General features: G+C 35.9%; 1 protein-coding gene across 1 annotated transcript; it reads right to left on the bottom strand.

The window, feature by feature from the left end:
* Nucleotides 1–2,427: 2,427 nt before the first annotated feature.
* LOC108652396 (uncharacterized) lies at nucleotides 2,428–20,403 on the bottom strand. Its single transcript, XM_089259487.1, has 4 exons — nucleotides 19,923–20,403; nucleotides 17,570–18,104; nucleotides 15,889–17,006; nucleotides 2,428–2,481 (listed from the first exon to the last, which is right to left on the bottom strand). The coding sequence occupies exons 2-3, from the start codon at nucleotides 17,875–17,877 to the stop codon at nucleotides 15,959–15,961; spliced, it is 1,356 nt and encodes a 451-aa protein (XP_089115613.1). The 5' UTR covers nucleotides 17,878–18,104; nucleotides 19,923–20,403; the 3' UTR covers nucleotides 2,428–2,481; nucleotides 15,889–15,958.
* Nucleotides 20,404–21,320: the final 917 nt, after the last annotated feature.

Raw genomic sequence — 21,320 nt, 5'->3', positions numbered from 1 at the left:
CTCTCTCTCTCTCTCTCTCTCTCTTTCTCTCTCTCTCTCTCTCTCTCTCTCTCTCTCTCTCTCTCTCTCTTCTATTATGGCCACAGCTGTTCTAGACTTCGTATTATGCCGAAGCTCAGCTTAAGACTTTTGGATCGATGGCACTGGGCTTTATATTACGTCTGACCTTATAGTGAGTGGATTTCATTTGCTGTTTCCATTCTCTCCAGTCTTTTCTCTCTTTGCCATAAGACTGCTCAGAGATCTGATTGCTATCGTTGCTTTCTATATTATATGTTAAACTGCTGCTGATCATGATTATAATTAATAATGAAGAAAGTGGTAAGGATCATAATGATCATCTCTGTAATGATAATAATAATGATAATACTGACGATAATGAAGATAATAATAATATTATTTTTGCACTAATTTTTAGCTTTTACTAAACAATAAATAATCTCTTTGATTATTATGATATGGTAATTTTAGAATATAATTTTAGAAATATAATTTATATAATTATATAATATTAAATAATATTTAATAATTTATTATTATTAATTTAAATAAATTTTAATAAATAATTTATAATATTAAATAAATAATATTAAAACATTTATAAATTAATTTTATATAAAATAAATAATATATGCAAACGGTACTAAAGAACCTGCAGCTGCTATATTTAACTTAATGCACTCTATGCAGCTGCTCCCTTCTAAGTGCTTAGGGTATCAATTGCATCGACATCTCTGATACGTTTAATGTAATTACTCATTAAATGAATAATCTATGATAATATTATCGTTCTCATTCAACTGTCTATTGGCAGCAGTGAAATGTTATCGCTTTTAATCCTTTTGAGCGCAACTCGCCGTAAGTCGACTCGCTGGCAGTTGGCGTCTCTCTTCCTCTCCCTCTCCCTCTCTCTCTCTCTCTCTCTCTTTCGCTGCTGGCCCCAAGAAGCTGAACTCTTTTTAATAGCTGCGTCAAAAGTTGTGCAACTGCCGGGCCGCAAAACGTTTTAACTTTATGCTAATTAACTAAGCGCCACGCTCGCCGCTGCTGAACTGAGAAAATCCCTAACTAAAAACGATTAAACGTCATTAGCATTATAATAGCATCGCGACTTTGACTTTGAACGTGAACGTGGACGTGAACGCGTAGCCCCAGCTGGCATTACACCTTTGCCCTCCGCTGGCCTCCAGCTAATGAATGGCCAGTCATTCATCTTCACAGCATCAGCAGCAGCGCCAGGAGAGCAGCAGCAGTCGCAGCAGCAGCAGCAACAACAACAACAACAATAGCCAAGTCATTTAGGGTTTCATTTTAATTGTAATTAAAGCGATTATTAAGGCGCAAGTGCTCAGGAATTTTTTTCTTTGTATTTCTGCTGCACGCCGTAAGCAAGCAAAAGAAGTGCTAAACAGGGCATTTTATTACTCTATTAATTAACGGTAATTTTAAACCTAATTAAGAGTAGCGCAGCTTACATTTTATACACAGTTTCTCTACATAAAATCGACTTTTTCACATACAACTCTATGTTTGCCTTACAGGGTATTTCCTAGTCGTGTTCATCCTGCTGCTCCTTTCCATTTTAATGCTCTTAAATTCGCTGCTTAATCTCTGCTACCTGGCAGCTAGCTCATTTTCAATTTAAAAAAGTCTCAGCAACTTTTTCTATTTGCTCCACTCGACTTTTGCCAGAGAGCAAAGGCCTAAAGGCTTTTCAGTTTTCCGTTTATCGTTTTGCAGTTTTCAGGCGAGCGCAAAAATGTTTCTTCTTGCTGGGTTTCCAGTTACCAAAAAGAACAGTAAAAAAAGTTAAATTGTGACATTTTGTTGTTATTTGTGTGCTGGCGACAAAACTTGTAGCTGCCTGCTCGAGTGGGTGCCCGGGCAGGGAACTACGTTAACTCTTGTAGTTTACTTCCATTCGATATAAATTGATTTGCTTTCTCGGCAACAAATTGCAGCTCAGCCTTATGTGTGCATGGCCAGAGGCTCACTGTACATACATATATGTAATACAATAAAGGTAGACCAAATTTGGGATATTTAGAGAGGAAGTACTCTAGAGTGATGTATAATAAAGTGAAAATCTGTTGGGATTGAGTAAAGTCAGCTACATATATTACATATTTATCTTCCCTATCTTTCATTGTTTTCAATTGTTATTTTAGTACTTAATTATTATCTATGCGTATACGTATTAATTGCTCTTCCAAATATACATTAAAAAAAATTACAAATTTTAATTATATTTGTTGACAATGTTTTCTATTATCGCGTTTTAGACATATACTATGTAAGCTCATATTAATTATGTTTCCCAGTCCATTGAATAAACTCATTTGTATTAAATTTTTCATTCTTTAGCCTAGATCATAATTTTATTAATACATTAATCAAATGTCTTCTATGGCACATTCACAGACTCAATTTTGTTTTTGTTTATATATAGCCTTGACGCCTCGCATTTTACATTCAGTTCAACTGCAATGAGATAAGAAAGAAATACAGTTATATTAAAAATGTTTTATTAATATTTAAAAAAAAATACATGCTAATATCAATTTCAATCGAATCGCTGCCATTAAAGCTTTAATTAATTTTACGTCCACTAAAAACAAAAAAAAATCCAATTAATATGACATAGATCAGTTTTAATGGTCGTTCGTCTAATTAAAGATTTTTCTCTCACTCTCTCTCTCTCTCACACACACCGAATATTAGTCGTAAAAACTTTTACGACTCAAAGGAGACGCTGTAAAACCTATTCAGGCAATTAGGCAGCATGGAAAATCAAGAAGCAGGCTGTAAAGAGAGAGAGAGAGAGAGAGAGAGAGGCTCCCGAATGAAAAGCAAATATTATTATGGATGGCAAAATGCCCTTTCGGATGACAAGTGGCAAAAATGTACCGAGCTCCGTTTGAACACTTGCCCAAATAACTAGCGGGCCTCGCTCTTGCCTATGCCTGTCTATCTCTTTCTCTCCTTCTCTCTCTATCTTTCTCTGTCTGCATGTGCCCCTCACTCATTTTTTTGACATTGAAACGGTAATAGATGGAAACAACTAACCACTTGCATGACACGCTGTTAACTTGAGGTTTTTCGGCTAATGAAAGTTACGGCCATGCAGCAGCAGTAGCAGCAGCAGCAGTAGCAGCAGCAGCAGTAAAAGACAAGAGAAAACCTATTTTAGCACTGATAAATAGAAAGATATCCTGTACAGGTAATTAGATATTAAACTATAATGAAGAAATCCTTTTTTTATGTATATGTACTTGACATAAAACAAGAAAAAAAATAATAATTAAAATATATATGTTTACATATTTTATAAAAAAAAAAAAAAAATAGTATTTATATAATAATTGAAATTTTAATGCCAATAAATAAAATATAAAAGCAAGTATACCTTAAGATTTATTTTTTTATTATTATTTTATTTTACTTGTTTCTCAATCAAAAAAAAAAAATTAAATAAATAAAATAAATAAAAAAAATTAAATATAACTCTTTTTATAAAATATTAAAAAAAGGGCAATATTAAATCAAATTATAAATAATAAAAACAAAATTTAGATAAATATAAATATATGTATAGCTATTGAAAATATATTAGAAAATTAAAATTAATTAAAAATATAGGGAATTAAAATTAAATAAAAAATATAAAAAATTACAAAGTCAAATACAAATATTTATAATACATACATAAATATTTATATATTGTTTAATAAAATAAATTTAATAATAAATAATAATAATAATAAATAAATTTTAATAAATAAATTTAATAAATAAATTTAATTAAATAAATTTATACTATTGTTCAGTCATTTTGTTGAATTATTTGCTCTACTCAAAAAATGATAATTTATCCAATCAAAATATTCATTTTCAGCTGCCATAAGAATTTCGTCAGTTGCCTATTCAGTTCACTTGCTTCTGCTGCACCACCTGTTCACATGCAGCTCTTACAGGGTATGTGAAAAAAAGAGACAAAAGCGAAGAGCAAAGAATAACAGACGCCGCACACTTGACATATGTGTTGGTCTCCCCGGGGCTGCAGAGAGTGAAAAAAAAAGATGAGACGAAGTAGAACCACAGGCAGTGAGCAGAGATGGAGACAGTATACACTACTAGATATTGCAGAATCGAATGCGTCTCTGTGTATGTGTGTGTGCTGTGGATTTTACGCACTGCTAAATAAGCAATTTGCAAAATGTCCAAACCAATAACATAACAAATGACAGTGGCTCCAACAGCGTTGCGGTTAGCTGACTGGATAACTGGCTGTTGGCTGAGCTGAGCTGAGCTGGGTTGGGTTGGGTTGGGCTGGGTCTTGCCTTGGCTTGGCTTAGCTAGAATTCGTTTCGCTCTGGCTGGGATGGAAGATGGCAGCTGCAACTGCATCTGAAAGCTCAAGCAATAGCAGCATTTGGATGGCTAATGAAAATAAAGGTTAAGGCAAGCAAATGTGCAGCCATGCCACAACGTGGGGCACGTAGCAAACGCCGCACACACACACACACACACACACACACACACACACACACTGAGCACACTGAGCACACGGGGCGAGTGTGAAAGTTTTTCTTGTCAACCCCGTGTGGCTGCAAAATATTTTGGTTTGATTGGGTTGCCCATCCTAAGCAGTGGGCCAAAAGTGGTTTATTCAAATGCCAAAGCGTTTGCCCTTGGCCACTCGCAGCCACAAAGGAAAAACGGATGAAAAAATGAACAACGAAGCAGCTCAGCTTGAATGGAAATTTGCAGGTGTCAGCAATTGAGACACTTGACCAAAGAGCTTAACAGTCGCAAGGGAGTGCGAATCGTGGCACAGCTTTAAGTCGACTAAGTGTTGCCAATGCAATCAAGAATAGATATGTTGGTTACAATATAATACAAGAGAAAACCTCATAATTAGTAGGCTGATTGGATTAGCTAGTTGCTCAAGGGAAGTGCTTCCAAATTCAGTTCCCATCTCTTAAACTGAACTTTGATTCTTAAGAACTCACTCTACCTTATGCATATTCGCTCTGAAAAACTCTCAGGGCAACCGCAACAGAGGCCAAGTTTTCTTCGACTCATAAGGCTAAACTTCCTAATAGAAGCCTAAAAGCACACTCTGAATATTTAAAGTCGGGCTCCCAGCTGGGTGGGCCAGAGTAGTTTGGATGGGCCTATGCCAACGTCGACAACGTTGACAACGTCAACAGCATCAACACAACCGCAAAACATCAAACTGCGTTGCAGCAGCAGTTAGCAACGGGAGAGTGGAGCGGCAACTGCGGGGGGCAAGAGCACAGTAAGAGGAAGACCACCAGCAGAAAGGACATCTACTGCGGGAGTCTGGGCAACTTCGAGGTTACGGAGGCTAAACGCAAAGCCGTATAATTTACAGCACACCTCAATGGGCAGAGCGCGGGGGCGTAGGCCAGACAGCCGGGCGGCGATAGCGGACAGTGGGACAAAAGCAAGAGTTAACGAATGAAATTGAAGAAAATAATAAGTATGAGGAATATATAGAGAAAAGTAAAAATAAAATATTAAATCAATTTTATAATAAATTAATAAAAATTGTTAAGCGAAAAATAATAAAATAATGTCTAAAAAAAATAAATTTAAAAAAAATATAATAATAAATAATTTATAAAAAATATAATACAAATATAATAGACAATAATACATATAAATATAATTTAATATAAATTCACATAACGGCGCATTAACTAAAAATTCAGTAAATTAATGAATTTATTTATACAAGTTATATTCAGTATCAAACAGATAGAGCATAGTAGAGCCTAACGAGCATTTCATCGATTATAGGACATAATTTGCCCCACTGTGCATCAATGGGGAGTCAGCACTTTGATGCATTTGACAGCGGCAGCGATGGGGGCGTGTCTAAACACCTACACCGATGATAATGGGCCGGCGTCTGTTTATGAATGTAGCGCTGACCAGCGTGGAGTAGGGCCGAACTGACGATGGCAATGGCGATGACGATGATGACGATGACAGCACGCATAATTGGCGCTGTGCATCTTGAAGTCATGCGGAGCCGGTGCCATGGTTTTCAACTGAAGCAACAGACGTGCCGGAAATCAACTTAACACAACCGCAAAAGCGCAATCTCCTTTACTACGGGCGGCCACAATGCAGACGTCCAATAGGTTTTTGTTTCCACTCTTATTTTTTAGCCCCCCTCCCCACTCAGCCTCCCTCCCACACACGCTTGCTTGTTGCGTGTGTTGGCATTTTGGATAATTGGTGTGTCCATGTTGGCCATTGGAGCAAAGTCTGCTCTGTTCTGTCTGCCCGGACTGCCATTTCGACTCCCTGGCTGCACATTAAGAGTTGCGTTTCTGACCCCACTCTGCCCCCACCCCTCCCTCGTAAAATTGACTTAATGATGCTTCGGTGCAACGACTCCTCGACCCTCGACTGCACAGCGCCCCCCCACCCCCACCAGCTGTGGCGACATTTGCCACGCACCCAATTGGTGGTGTCCATCGGTCGGAGTCAGTTGCTCCCCGTGGTCCCATAATGATGTGGCCGACTCGTACTTTGCCTGCTTTGCATGTGCGAACTGTTGCCATGCATTTGGCAGACATGTTTTATGGCCTGTTGGCGCCTTCGAGCTTTGAACAACTTATTACCAAACACTTTTCCAAATGGATATTCTACTTAAAGAAGAGTTTGTGATCTCATCTCCCACAACCAGAACTTTATGCAAATCCAACGCAAATCAAAATCATCTGAAGTATTTTCGCTCTTCTTCATTATAAATGCAGATTCACATTGAAAGAAATCAAATAAATTACAAAACAATTCCCGTTGCTGCTGCAGCCAGCGTCAAGTGCATTAACTAAATTAAAGCCCCAGCCTTAAAATTTACACACAAAACTCAAATACAACAGGATAAGAAACGAATTTCTAGCAGCTAAACGAATGAGCAATACCCTTTAGAAAATTGTAAATTATTTTTACAATCTATCAGAAAAAAGTTATTGTAAATAATTTATTTCTGAGCAACTTTTTGGTATATAAAAATATATTTTAATTATTTTAAGAAATATTTTGTAAATTTTTACTCTAAATAATAATTTATTTTTGTTTTATTTTTTTGAATATTTAATTTACAAAAAAATAAAATAAAATAAAATAATAATAATTCGTATTTATTTTTATTTAATTGAAATTATCTAATTGGAATTTTTGATATTACATTTTTAAAGCACTTCTAGGTACGTAAAAATATATTTTATTTATTTATATATTTTATTACTTATTATTATTGTTTCTATTTAATATTTTATTTATTTAATTATTTTATTTAATGGATTTTTTTAAAATTTAATTTTATAAACGACTTGTTGGTATATAAAAATATTTTTTATACTTTTTATTTTATTGAAATTAAAATACTTCGCTATATTTATTCTATGAAAAATATTGTGCTATAATCTAAACATCCTTTCTAAACAGAAAGGCAGACGAATTGAAAAATTCCGAAATATTTAAAGTAAACAAAGCGCAAAAATCTTTTGTAACCAGTCTCTGCTATTTGACTATTAATCAAAACAAATAGCTCAAGAGAAAATAAATATTTAATTACCGCTCAACAAGGGCTTTTGCAAATGTTTTCGTTTACAGCAGCGTTAGACAAGGGGGGCGTGGCAGACTCTCATATTCTGTTAACGGCATTTGGGAATTCATAAGCCTCATTTTTGGTCTTTCTTTGCATTTCATTAGGGAAATGCATAAACAGTTCAGATTCAGCTGCTGCCTCTGCCTCTACCTCTGCTTCTACCTCTGCTTCTGCTTCTGCCTCTGCCTCTGCCTCTGCCACTGCATAGCCCTTTTTTGAGCCAATTTGAACATCTCAAGAACTGTTGCAGGCCATGGCATCCTGGCGCACCTGTTCCATATTCCGTTCTACATTTCAGGCAAAACAGAAGTGGTGGGCGTGGTAGGCGTGGTGGCAACTTGAAAGTCGAGTGTTGTCTGGATTTGATTGAGTCAAAGAAGAACTTACTCTGACAGTTAATTTAATTAGTCTGACATTTTGTTTGCCAATTGCCTGCACTCTGAATGCCCTGTGAAATGTGACAAGTGTAGGGTATTTTTGTCAATTGAGTTAGTTTGGAGTGGGGAAATGAATTGGAAAATGCAGAGATAAGAGCGTACAAATATTTGATCCATATCAGAATTTATTTTACAACAGGGAATGCCTTCACATATTTTTACTAACAAATATTATATAATTAGTTGCAGCTTCTTTCTCTAAAGTCTTTGACCATCACAGCTCACTTGTACAAATTACAGAGTATTTACTAATTGCTTAAACAGAATTCTGTTATTCAGTTTAATATAATTTATACATTTCTTTATACAACCAAATCAGATTTTAGTCTTGAAATTATAAAATGAACCCTAAGCAGTGAATCAAAGCTTTATACAGAGCATTTGCTTAATGAGCACTCGCAAATGAATCATTGAAGCTTATGTACATTTTCAGTAATCATAATAATATTTATATATTCTTAAAGAGCTTAAGACATATATAAAAATATGTACTAAAATAATAATATATACAAATATTTACTAAAACATTATTATAGGAGTATATGTATGTATATATTTTGATAAAAATGAAGTTTCTCTTATAGGTATATCTATTATTGCAGACGTCCCTCTTTCATATCCCATCAAATTTATTTACAGAGCATCTTTTCGTTATATAGGCCCACTTTAAGTCATCATCAAGCCTTGTTAGTCGTAATTAATTGTATATCAACAAAAACGAAATGCCAAACAAATTGCCAAAAATATATCAAAAAGGCCATATTCTGTGTACGACTTGACAGTTACGGCTCTCAGTTAGTTCGTCTGTCGCTCTGTCGTTGTGTCGCTGTGTCGCTGTGTCGATTGTCGCTTGGTTGTTTCAGCTGAAATTGAAAACGCATTTGCCAATTTATAAATGTTGTGTACTCTCATTTCAATTGATTTGGTTTTCGATTCGCTCCGTAAAAGCCACAAAATAGCAACAAATATTATTTCACTTGCTTTTCGGCTTTTACGGCAATCAATTTTTGTGGCTCCATGCGAAAGACCACTAATGGTAGCCAATACCCTTCGATATTAGCAGCGCATACTCAATTATTTTTAGTGTATGCATATGTGTGTGCATGTGTGAGTGTGTGTGTGCATAGTTTGTTAACACACAAATACACAAACACACACACAGACACACTTGGACTGAAATGCATTTTGTAAATATTGCATTTTGACCTCAAAAGGTTGAACCAAAAACGCAGGAAGTGAAGCTGCATTGATTTATATGATAAAATATTTTTAAATATGAAAAAATATGTATATACACAGAATTTAGATATTGCATATAAAAACATTAAAAAGAATATAAAATAAATTTTGTATTAATTATGAAATATTCTTAAGCCTTGTTTCAGCTGCATACAACTTGATAGAGCTTAAGCAAAACTTGAACTAAACTTGAACAAGTAGCTGCAATTCCTCTCAACTGCCAGCTAAACGTCACAAAATATTTACACAACACTTGCAAAAAAAGGGAAAGAGTGGGAAAAATTTAACAACTTGCAGCACTGATTGTCAAAAGCGTAAAAAGTTAAAACTCTTTTGGGCCAAGCTAATGATGATGATTTTTAATGAAATACTTAAACAAGTTTTCTCAGCTCTGGCTGCCACCCTAACTACCTACCTCTCTCTCTCTCTCTCTCTTTCTCAGTTTCTCTGTGTTTTACCCTCATTCGGCAATCAAAATTATTAATTCATGAAAATTTACAAAAATTTTCAAGCGCTTCTGTTGACTTTAGCATCCGCTTGCAAAGTTGTGAGCACATCCAAAAGGTAAACTTGCATAAAATCTACAGCAATAAATTTTGCAATTATCTGAGTGAGAGATAGCGAGAGAAGCATAGCAGGGCGGGCCTCGGTTAGCTGGCTAAGGCGCCATCTTTTAGTGCCGGCCATTTCCTAACAAAATGGCGCCAACTGGCGTCACTTTTATGCCCGATTGATGTGCAATATATTCAGAGCGCATTGCAGCCAAATGACAATGACAGCAGCTGAAAGCAGTTCCAGAGACTCAATCAAGGTAGCGAGGAGGCGAACCTGAGTTCAGATGGGTAGTAGAGCCTTGATGATGATAAGCCAAAAGAGTGAGGTGAGAGAAGACGTTGGAAAAGACAAACCTTAATAATAAATAATAAATAAATAAATAATAAGTAATAAATAAAAAAAAAATATAAATAATAAATTACATATTATAAATAATAAATAATAAATTATATATTATAAATAAGAAAGAAGAAAGAATAAAGAAATAAATAAGAAGAATAAATAAGAAAGAAAAAAAATTATAAATAATAAAGAGTAAATAAAATAAGAAAGAAGAAAGAAGAAATAATAAAGAGAAAGAATAAATATTAAAGAGGAAATAGGAAAGATTAAATAGGAAAGGAAAGATTAAAGATTAAATTTTAAAGATTAAAAATATTAAATATTAAATATTAAATATTAAATATTAAATATTAAATATTAAATATTAAATATTAAATATTAAATATTAAATATTAAATAATAAATAATAAATAACAAATAATAAATAATAAAAAATAACTAAATAAATAATAAAAAAAATAATAAATATCAAAAAATAAATAATAATAAAAAAATAATAAATATCAAATAATAAATAATACAAAATAAATAAAAAATAATCAAAAAATAGTTGAAGTCCGAGCAGAAAATACAACTTATCGAAATCTAAGAAACCACAATAATTAAAAAAAATGAGTATAAAAAAAACAAAACTGAAAGATTAGTTAATAAATAGTTCGATTGGTAAAGCCAACAATTGTAGAATGTACTTCAATAAATAACGTAAAATAACGTGCTTTTCAAGTTAAAAGCTTTGTAGCGCTAGTTCAAGCTAATACAACAAAGTAATTTAATCAACACTGGTGCTGGCTTTAAAAAACATTCAACACTGCTATACTAGAGAGATCTCTGTCAATCCGTGCAGCCACAAAGTAGAGGTGCAGTAAAAGTGATATATAGCTTATTTTACAACGCTATACAACACTGCTTTTTTTATGTCAAATCTCACTTTCAGCCCGTGTCATCTAGAATTGGTAACTTAAATTAATCGTTGCCAGAGAAGCTGACAAATCCATTTCTAAAACGATTTTATTGGCAGTAGATATTTCTTCACAAAAAGCGAATTCAGGTTAGGTGGCCCATGGGATGGGAGAACGCGGGGCGGGTGGGGAGTGTGATGGGAGGAGCGACTGTAGCCAGTTTTATGATTGCAGCGCACGTCGAAGACGTTGCACGTCATCAATTCTTTTGACATGTCCTGCGGCCATTAAGAAGCTGAAGGAGCTGACGACGACAACGTAGCCAAAGACATTTCAATGCAGAGAGAGTATATGTGTGTGTGTGTGTGTGTAAGTTTCCGCTGCCTTTCCGTTGGCTTTTCCCTGTGGCTGCGTCTCAAATTAACCTGATACCAGCCGCTGCTTTACGTATGCTGTCAAATTTCCCAAACGCAGGCGGAAGCATTTCCCAGTCATCAGCCAGCAGCGGAAGCGTATCGAAGGCGCCTCCTGCTCATTAAAAATGCAATCGTCCTTAGAGTTCTCTCTCTCTGTGTGTGTATGTGTGTGTGTGTGTGTCATGAATAACCCAAGAGCTGACATTGACTGCTTATTGTATAACTTGGCCATATTAATGGCTGTCAATATTGATACTGCAGCCTTTTGTGCTGGCCCAAAATCCAATCGCTTGTCGGCATTCAATTATCTATCCGCATCATGTTGCATGCGGCTCATGCTGAACGTCTTTGATAATGGCATTGGCCAGGTTTTTGTTGCCCCGCCCACAATTATAATTATGCTAATGCTCATGCATGCAATTCACTAGCTCGTTGCATTCCCATTCAATAATGAATGTATACAAATTTGCATTTGATTAGCCAAAGGCAAGAGCCGAGCCGGCTACTTAGATATTTTCTATGTAATAAATTCGAATTAATATCTGTTTGCCACAAACATTTCCAATTCATACATATCTCATTGAAGTAGGAATTGAGCTTGGTCTGATTAGTCGGAAATGCAGGCAAAGCTCTCTAAACTCGGAGTAAAATTATTAAATAAATAAAAAGTGAAATGCATACATAATTCATTTCTGATTTTCTCAAATATTTGACAATGCTTTAGTCATATTTATTTTTTGCATTTTTATGATGGCTACAAAAGTTTAGGCTGCGCAGTGGGGCAAACCAGTGGCAGGGGGGGCACATTGTTTGACTGCTACGCCCTACTCGCAGCAGCTAGAAAATCCATTAAACTTTTACGACCAGTGTAAACATTAAGTTGCATATGCAATTTTATGTGCAAAGGGCTAAACGCCGCGGGCAATGCAACAAAATTTCCTAACTTAAGCGCGCTCCATTCGCAGCTTCACAGCCTCAGAGCCTCAGAGCTAAGCGGGACGGACGCGTTTATCTAACGCCTTAGACATTGTAGCCAACTGTGATTTCATTTCTTTTCGGACTGCCACTAAACACAGGAAAACGTTGAAAATATCTTAGGAGCAACAGGAAGTGTTGCAACTACTCTAAAGTACGGGCAGTTCCGAAGAAACTGAATGGGAGAGATTCGAAATATATGGCCAAAATTTATATGAGCTAAAATAAAGGGATAGAATGGGAGATATAAAATAATATTTAATATAAGAAAGTATATATAATCTATGGACATATTAGGTCAGTCAGGCAAGATATAGAATAATATATAATATGAGAGAGTTGCATGCATATAATCTATGGGCACATTTGGTCAGCCAAGCAAAATTTTCTTTGATTATATTTTTATCGTATGATAAAAACGGACAGTCCTAATATATATTTCTTTTAATATATACAATATTTTATCAGTCTTCCTCTTGCACATTTTGAATATATATATTATATATATAATATATTATTTCCAGCCTTAGCTTATAAACTATAGCAGCTATATTTCCCCAAGAAACCTCAGTTTGGCAGGCCTGAAAGCTGTGAGAGCCGCAAGATCTATGAGTCAAGTGTAGCTGCTGCTGTGCGAATGACTTCACACAACACACAACGCACACACACATAGTTTACATATACACGCACACTATTCACGCACACACACACACACAGACACACTGTAGTCTCACAAGTTTTGGGCGTGTGTATTTACGATTTTGTAATATTTATGCTGTGACGCTTCTGCTGTCTCTGCACATGTGTGTGTGTGTGTGTGTGTGTATGTGTGCGTGTCTGTGTGGATGTGGCTTTTCCGTCAACTCTCAGCAGCTTCCCTTTAGCTACCCCATCCACTGGCGCAGTCATTGCTATCTGGTATCTATGGCAACAGCTTTACGAGCTCAGCCTTAATTCTGGGCAGCGGCACAGTGGGTGGCTTAAGTGCGTGTGTGTGTGTGTGTGTGTGTGTGTGTGGCCTTTTATAGATAGTTTCAGCAAGTTTGTTGGCACTTACAACATTATAAATTTGCCATAAATTATCGTTATATGAAATGCAGCGAGTCGCTGATAGGGCAAACAGTAGCGGAACTTTGATTCAAAAAAACTGCGCAAAAAAAAAAGTTTATTATGCTAACGAGCGTATAAAATGTGGACAGAGAAAAAGTGAGAGATGGAGAGGGGCGGTGAGGAGAGAGATCGGTGTATAGAGGGAGTTTTTGTATACATAAATATATAATAATAATAATTAATATATAGAAAGGTGATTTATACACATAAATATGTATATCTATATATAAAGAGAGAGAGAGAGAGAGAGAGAGAGAGAGAGAGTGAGAGAGAAAAGTAAAAGAGAATGCTTCAAAGAGCATTATTGAACTGCAACTTGTCGTTTCATGATCGAGCAGAGAGCAGTTGGGGTCGAAGTTGTTTGGAAAAGGGTCGGCCCTATAAAAAGGCGAGCCTGCAGCAGCTCAGCTTCAGTCGTAATCGTGCCTGCATATTCAGTGCAGGGAAGTGTTTTTCCTCTTCCTCTTCCGCTGCGTCATCTTCTTCTTCATCTTTGGATTGTGTTAATAATATTAAGTATAAAATAAGCTGCCTTGTTATTATATTTATATTATATTTATAATTTAAAGATTATTGATTATTAAATAATTATTTTAATAATTATTTTTATAAGATAATGATCGTTATGTTTATGATCATTGTACTAAATATAAATAACTATATACGTAGTCTGTAAAATATTTATCAATGTATTAATGTTTATTAGAATTATGAAATGAACTGTCATTAATATAATAATCATAATGTAAATGATCATTAAGATTCTATTTTAGGTCACGTTAATATATAATATTAATATATTATTTATATAATAATTTAACTCTTCTCTTTGTTTGTTATTAGATTAACTTTCATGGGAATCATAATAATTAATAATTAAATAATTAATTTCAATACAATTCCAGTATTAATTGTTGTTTATTATAAATGCAGATTTTTCCCTCCTTAACATATTGCAGCTGCTAACAGCGTGAAGACTATTTATCAGTCTGGCACTCCCGACTGAAGACCTATTATACATATATACTCACATACATAGCTATATTGCCTCGGTCATTGTACGACTTGGTAGCTATTGGCTTTCATTCTCTTGGCATGCTGCATAGCCAGGGGCAGTTTTTTTTTATTTATTTATGCGTGAAAGCTTTTACATTTTCGGACAACTCGCAACGCGAATATGTGGCATAAGGAGCTCCTCTTACACACACTCTCTCCCTCTCTCTCTCTCTCTCTCTCTTTCTGGGCCACTTCAGCATTCGGAAATTAAAACTTTTTTATGGTCTTGGCATGTTGTGTGTACAAGAGAGAAGCACAAAAAAAAAAAAGAATAGTTTATATATAAATTTAAATATATTGTTGCAAGTTGCAGCGAAGTCAAGTGGCGACCACACAAATTGCTCAAACTAATAAATTTTGTAGAACTTAACTAGTTTTTACAGCGAATTTTTTTTTTCAGTTTGGGCCAACAAATGTAAGTGGAAAGTAATCCCAGAAAAAAACCAGGATTTGAGCGTTAAATGATTAAGCGAGAAAAAAGCATTATACAGCTCAAACAATGCAAAAAGACATTTATCAAATGAACTTTTAGAGCTGTTAAAACTTTGCGCTATTACAACTTGAGTGTAGAATATATTTATAAATTATTAAATACTAAATTGTTTTTAATTTATTAATATTTAAATATGAAATGTTCTTATATTATAAAAATGAATTTTTAAATAATTTTAAAAATATATTCTTTAAAAATATTATAAAAAATACTATATAAATAAAATGAAAATATTATAATTTGCAAATAAATGTTTTCGGCATCAGTATATTTTATAAAATTATAAAAAAAAAATAAAATAATAAATAAATATAATTTAAAGCACTTCAACCGGACAGCTTTGAAGCATAGAAGCTAGCTAGGAGCTGCCAAGTATTCTGATATATCTTTATAATTCTGTCAAGCCTAGATTGAGATTAGCTAAGCATAGCTGAACATATTTTCAATGCCCTCAAACACATATTTAAAGTATTAAAGTATTTAAATAAGAATTTAGTAGTATTTAAATAAATCTCTATTTATATTATATATATTATTTCATTGAGACCATAAGACAAAGCCTTTCAAAAGTTTCTCTGTAAGAACTTTGATAAAGCATTTGAAGTTACCAAGGCAAAAGGCGAACTTCAATCCACTTTTCATTCTTGTTAGCCTGTCTGTCTATTGACAATTTTTCTCTAGATTATTCTCAGCATCTCAACTTTGGTTCACTTACCTATTTAGCACGGCTATGATTTCTCCTTCCACTTGACCAGTTGCTGGCCCTCTTGATGCAGTCTTCCCATTCACTTCTCGGCAATTAGCAGTAGGATCTTGTTCATCAGCTCGTTGGCCACAGTTTCGTGCAGGGTATTCAGTCGTGCGGCAAGAAAGTCGCCAAATTTGATGTAGAGCAGCTCGCGGTGCGTGGGCTGATGACGTGTGCTGGCAGCGCCGGCACCTGTGTAGCTGCTGCCGGGTGAGAGACGACCCCCTGCACCGAGCACATTCATATTTGCGTTGGGCGGACAATCGCCGCGATGATTACCATCTAGGTCATCATCGTCATCGTCATCATCGTACTCCAGGTCATCGTCATCATCGTCCAGGTCACCAGCATCCACATCGATCAGCTCGTTATTCGTATTGATGATCAAATGCGGCGGAGGCGTGGCATACAGCCCACTTTTGGCCACCTGCAGGCGAGCTTTGAGCTGCTGCTTCGTCTGCGGTCGAATTGTGGCCAATTTCGCCTTCTGGCCCGATCGACTGGCCACCAGTTCGTCGGGCTGCTCGCGCAAGTCCGGCGACTCCGGCTCGTCCTTGATGTAAATCGAAGGTGAGCTGCTGCAGGAGCGCGAGCTGCCGCACAGTTGCACAGGTGCAGCCGCTGTGGGCGTGGTCGTGGGTATGGGCGTGGACGTGGTCGTGGACGTGGGGCAGGCCGGGGCTGCCACAGCCAGGGGCAGCACAACAGCTGAGGGCGCCTTCTGCAGCGAGGTGAGGGTCACGTCCGGCTGCAGCTGCAGCGCCTGCAAATGCTGCGCCTGTTGCTGCAGCGCCACAGGGAGCTGGCTGATGCTGGGCTGGATTGCAGGTGATTTGAGTGGCTGATTGTTGGGATTATTTGGATCGCTGGGCGCAAAGTATTGATATTCATCGTGGGCTACGCTGTTGTTGTTGTTGTTTGTGTTGTTGCTGTTGTTGTTGCTGTTGCTATTGCTGTTGCTGTTGTTGTTGCTGTTGTTGTTGCTGCTGATATTTGTGTTGTTGTTGTTGCTATTTGTGCTGTTGTTGTTGTTGTTGTTGTGGGTAGTAGCCTCTGCAACGGGATGCTTGATGCGTTCACGAGATCTGAGAAGCAAAAAATGTATGTAAATATTAATGAAATTATTTTAGTTAATTAAATAAAGTTTTCAAAATGAATATTGGACATTTTTGTAAATTTTCATATAAATATATTTTAAATTTTAATATTAAATATAAATAAATAAAAATATATATTAATAATTAATAATATATATATATTAATAATTAATAATATTAATAATAATTAATAATAAATGTAAAAAAATATATATAAAAATATTATATTGAATTTTAAAAATTATTTGAAATAAATAAGTTAAAAAATACATATTTTGAAATATTTATAGGTGAATCAACAAATAAAGCAATTAACTTAAAATATTTATTCTATTTTAATTTGAAGTAAAATTTTTATATATAGTTTATTGCAAATAAATAAAGAATATTCGCATTGTTATTATTATTCTTATTATTATAAATAAAGAACTATATTTTAAACTAGCCTACAACAAATATTTTAAGTGTTTATTCCCATTTAATATCTCGTCATATGTATTTACATATATCTCCTCTTTACACCATCCTCTCCCCCATTTTTTAGTACTCACTTTCGCTCTCTGATGACCTCTTTGAGAAAGGCCATGGCATCGTAGTACTCCCACTTGGACTTGAAGCGCGTTGTGCCCAGCATCTTCTCGTGATTGAGCTCGCGTCGAAAGATCTCCCTGAGCGAGGTGAAGGTGCGCTGCACTCGCTCGCCATTCACGTTGAACATGCGGCCCAGCTCGTTCCATTTGACGGCCTTCTTCTTGTCGGAGCGCTTGTAGTGCGGCAGACGGCAGTCCCACAGGATGGGATTGAGCCGAACTAGCTCGATGAGTCGGCGCTTTTCGATGTTGTGACGCGAGAATGCCATCTCAGTAGCTGTCTCACTGTCTTTCTCCCTCTCTCTCTCTCTCACACACACGCTCACTCTGTTGTTCTCTTAAGAGTCTCTTAGCTTTATGTTGTTGCTGCGGCCTCTTTTGCTGGCATTACCAAAGTGTCCACTGCGCATGACACTCACACACACGTGTTTCCTTCTGTATGTGTGTGTGTGTGTGTGCGTGTGCGTCCTTTGCCCGCTTCGAGATGCTGCGCAAGCTGCGTGAAGTGAGAAAATCGTTAATATAATTTGTTGCCTGTTTATTGCCTTGTTGGCCAACTGGCCGAAAAGTATGCAACGTTTCGGACACTTTATAATTGAGGGTTTGAGTTTGACTTGCGATTTGAACACTGCTTCTGAGCTCCAAGTTCAATGAACTGCATGTGTATGGAGCTGAATAGATGGTTTGGGCTTTTTGTCAGGGAGTTATTTGTTTTTGAGACATGCGAGATATGCAAATGCAATTGAAAAGGCTAAAAGTTGGGAGGGGAAGCAAAGCGAGGCTAATCAACTGCAGTAACTATGCAAAACAGTTTAAAAATCAATATCAAATTAATATAGGGAAAGGGGAGAAAAATGAACTATAATAATTTATAACTGCAGAATACGATTGAAGTTTCACATTAGGCATAGAGTTTTGTTTACTTAGCTAAAAGTATTAGATATTAGATAAAAATAATTTTAAATATATATATTAATAATCATGATAAATAGAACGATACAAAATGTTCTATGAGTAACTTTTATGTAAATATTAAAATGTACAAAAATTTACTAAAAATACTTAAAAGACATGAACCAAATTTAGTGTCAAAAAGATCTTAAGCAGGTATATAAAGCAACAAATAATAACTAGGTGAACTGCAATAATAATTCCGATTTGCCAATTTGTAAAGTTAATGGGAAAGGCAAGTGATTTTTGAATTCATTTGAAAATGATGAGCACGTATCCATATGATTTTCTAAACATATGCATGCATATAGATATATATAAATATATATGTATATTTTATAGCTATCTAAGTATTTCCCTCAAATAAAGTACAATTAAAAGTTAACCAAACAAAAAATCGCATAAAATAAACATTTGAAACGTTCTGGCTTCGCATTCCCAGAATCGAAGCGTTGTGGTCGAGAGTGTGCAGGTACATTTGTACATGTATACTATATATATATATATACATGCGCTACATATCTATATAGCAATTTGTGTATCGTTTGCAGATCGAATGAGTATTTGTTATGCGTTAAAAGTAAAATTTTCATGAAAAATCATAAGTGAAGAGAACCTGAAAAGATAATTTTGATTGACTGGGCTAATGGATCGATTGAGGTTTTTGGATGAATTATGAACGGCAGACAAAATGTTAAGTGTGATTGATACATACACACATATTTTATACATATAAACGTAATAGTATTTACATATGTTTTTATTACACTCAATCAAAAAAGTTTAGTAGTTTAGGCAATCCTGCTTGATCATATTATTATGGCTATGGAAGATAAGTGAAAATAGGTGGGTAATTGACTGATTGAATAATCAGATACTTTTGGCTATTGAAAACTTTGTTTATATACACATATATTTTTTATAAAATATATACAGACGAAATTACAGGGACAAACAAAAACATTCGTAGAAAATTATGAGAAAAACTACGTCTTACCAATCCTTAAATCAGATTTGCTACTGTCTCCCACACACTTTCTGTCTCTCTCTCGCTCCCTTTCCACCGATTTGCTGCCTGCTCTGCTAATTGCGTTGTCTCTTTTCAGCTTACGTAAGAAGTGTTGTCGCCTCTTTAGCTTTGAATTTGTGATGCGTTTTCTTTTAGCTTTTATTTTCTGCCAATTTCTCGTCTCAACTAATTTTCAATTACACACACACGCACACATGTATATCTACGCACTCTCACACATGCAGAGAGGCTAAAAATACGCAAAAAATTTGCCGACTTGCTGATACCAACAACAACAACAACGAAAAGAGTATAAATTATAATTGATATAATTAAAACAATTTGTGTACGCACTTGCACGAGTTTAATTTGTTGAATCTCTTATGATTTTTCTTTGTGGTTTATTGTATTTTTGTTTATTTTTTATTTATATACATATACATGTGTATCAATTTTATACTAAAACATTTGGCGCCTCGTAAGCGACTAAAAACAACTTTTTCTTAGTTCACAATTTTCTATGTTGTTTATTTGTTTGTTGTTCTTATTGCTGTTGTTGCTCTTGTGTTTATTAACAATTTGAGCAGCACGTTGAGAATTTATTTCAATTTATTTCAATTAACAAAACGTTGCTTGTTGTTGCTGTTGTTGCTGTTGTTGCTGTGGCTGTGCTCGGTCGTTAGCTCGTTTGCTGCCACTTGTCGCAGTGTTAGTAATTGTTGCTGTGTGTTGTATGAAGGCTATGCAACAACTATTTGCCACCACAAAAATCTGTAAACGATGCGAGCGCAAAATGTACCACAAAATTCACAAACACACACAGCGGCACTAAGCGCGTGTGTATGTGTGTGTGTGTGAGTGTGTGTGTGTGTATACACAAATAAGCGGGCGGACGCAGCGAGAGCAACAACTGCTATAACAGCAACAGCAACAACAATAACAACAGTTACACTCACACGCACTCACACACACTCACACGCACGGCAGCACAATTGCAAGCTCAATTGATATTCGTATATTATTAATTTAAATTGTTTATTATATTTGTACATTTGTATCTGGCTGTGTTGTGTGTGCGTGTGTGTGTCGCTCTGTCTGTTCGACAGCCCAACGCTTTGTTGCCAACGCTTCTTGGCAGCAGCAGCTGCTGTGCGTCGCTGTTTTTCACAACTTGCCCCACAAAACCAACTGTAAACGAACTTAAATTTTCTTGCAAATTGGCGGCGCAGCAGCCGCTGCTGAGCGCACGTAAGCCACATTGAGAGCGACATTCTGCCCGCTGCGCTCTGCTAATGTTTTTGTTTGTGTATGCAGTATGAAACAAACGGCGAGAGCGAGAGCGAGAGAGCGTGCGACCGACAAACAGAGGCGGAGTGAGCGAGAGCAACAAGCGAAGAGAGCACGAGAGACCCACACGTTGTTTTTGGGGGCTGCGTTCTCTCTCTCTCTTCTGTTGTTGTTGCTACTGCTTCGGCTGCTGCTGTTGCTGCTGCGGCTGTTGCTAATGCTGAGAGGATGCCATTTGCTCAGCATTCTGCTGATGTAAACAATTGGGTGAACTTTTGCTGTGTGCTGTTGCCAATAAACCTAGCAACGTGTGCTATCCACTAAAGTGAGTGAGCGAGAGAGGGAGAGAGGTGCGACGAGGGAGAGACTGATATGTGAAACAGGATACTGTTGAGCTGCTCTATTCAACTAGTTAAGCAAATAAATATAAGTTTGAATTGAACGTAGAAGTTGTGTGGAAATCTG

This window comes from Drosophila navojoa, chromosome 4 (genome assembly GCF_054131105.1).
Source record: "Drosophila navojoa isolate 15081-1374.11 chromosome 4, UAZ_NAV_1.0, whole genome shotgun sequence".
In the NCBI taxonomy this organism is placed as follows: Eukaryota; Metazoa; Arthropoda; class Insecta; order Diptera; family Drosophilidae; genus Drosophila; species Drosophila navojoa.
The sequence above is the reverse complement of the archived record's forward strand: the minus strand, read 5'-3'. Positions and strand labels throughout refer to the sequence as shown.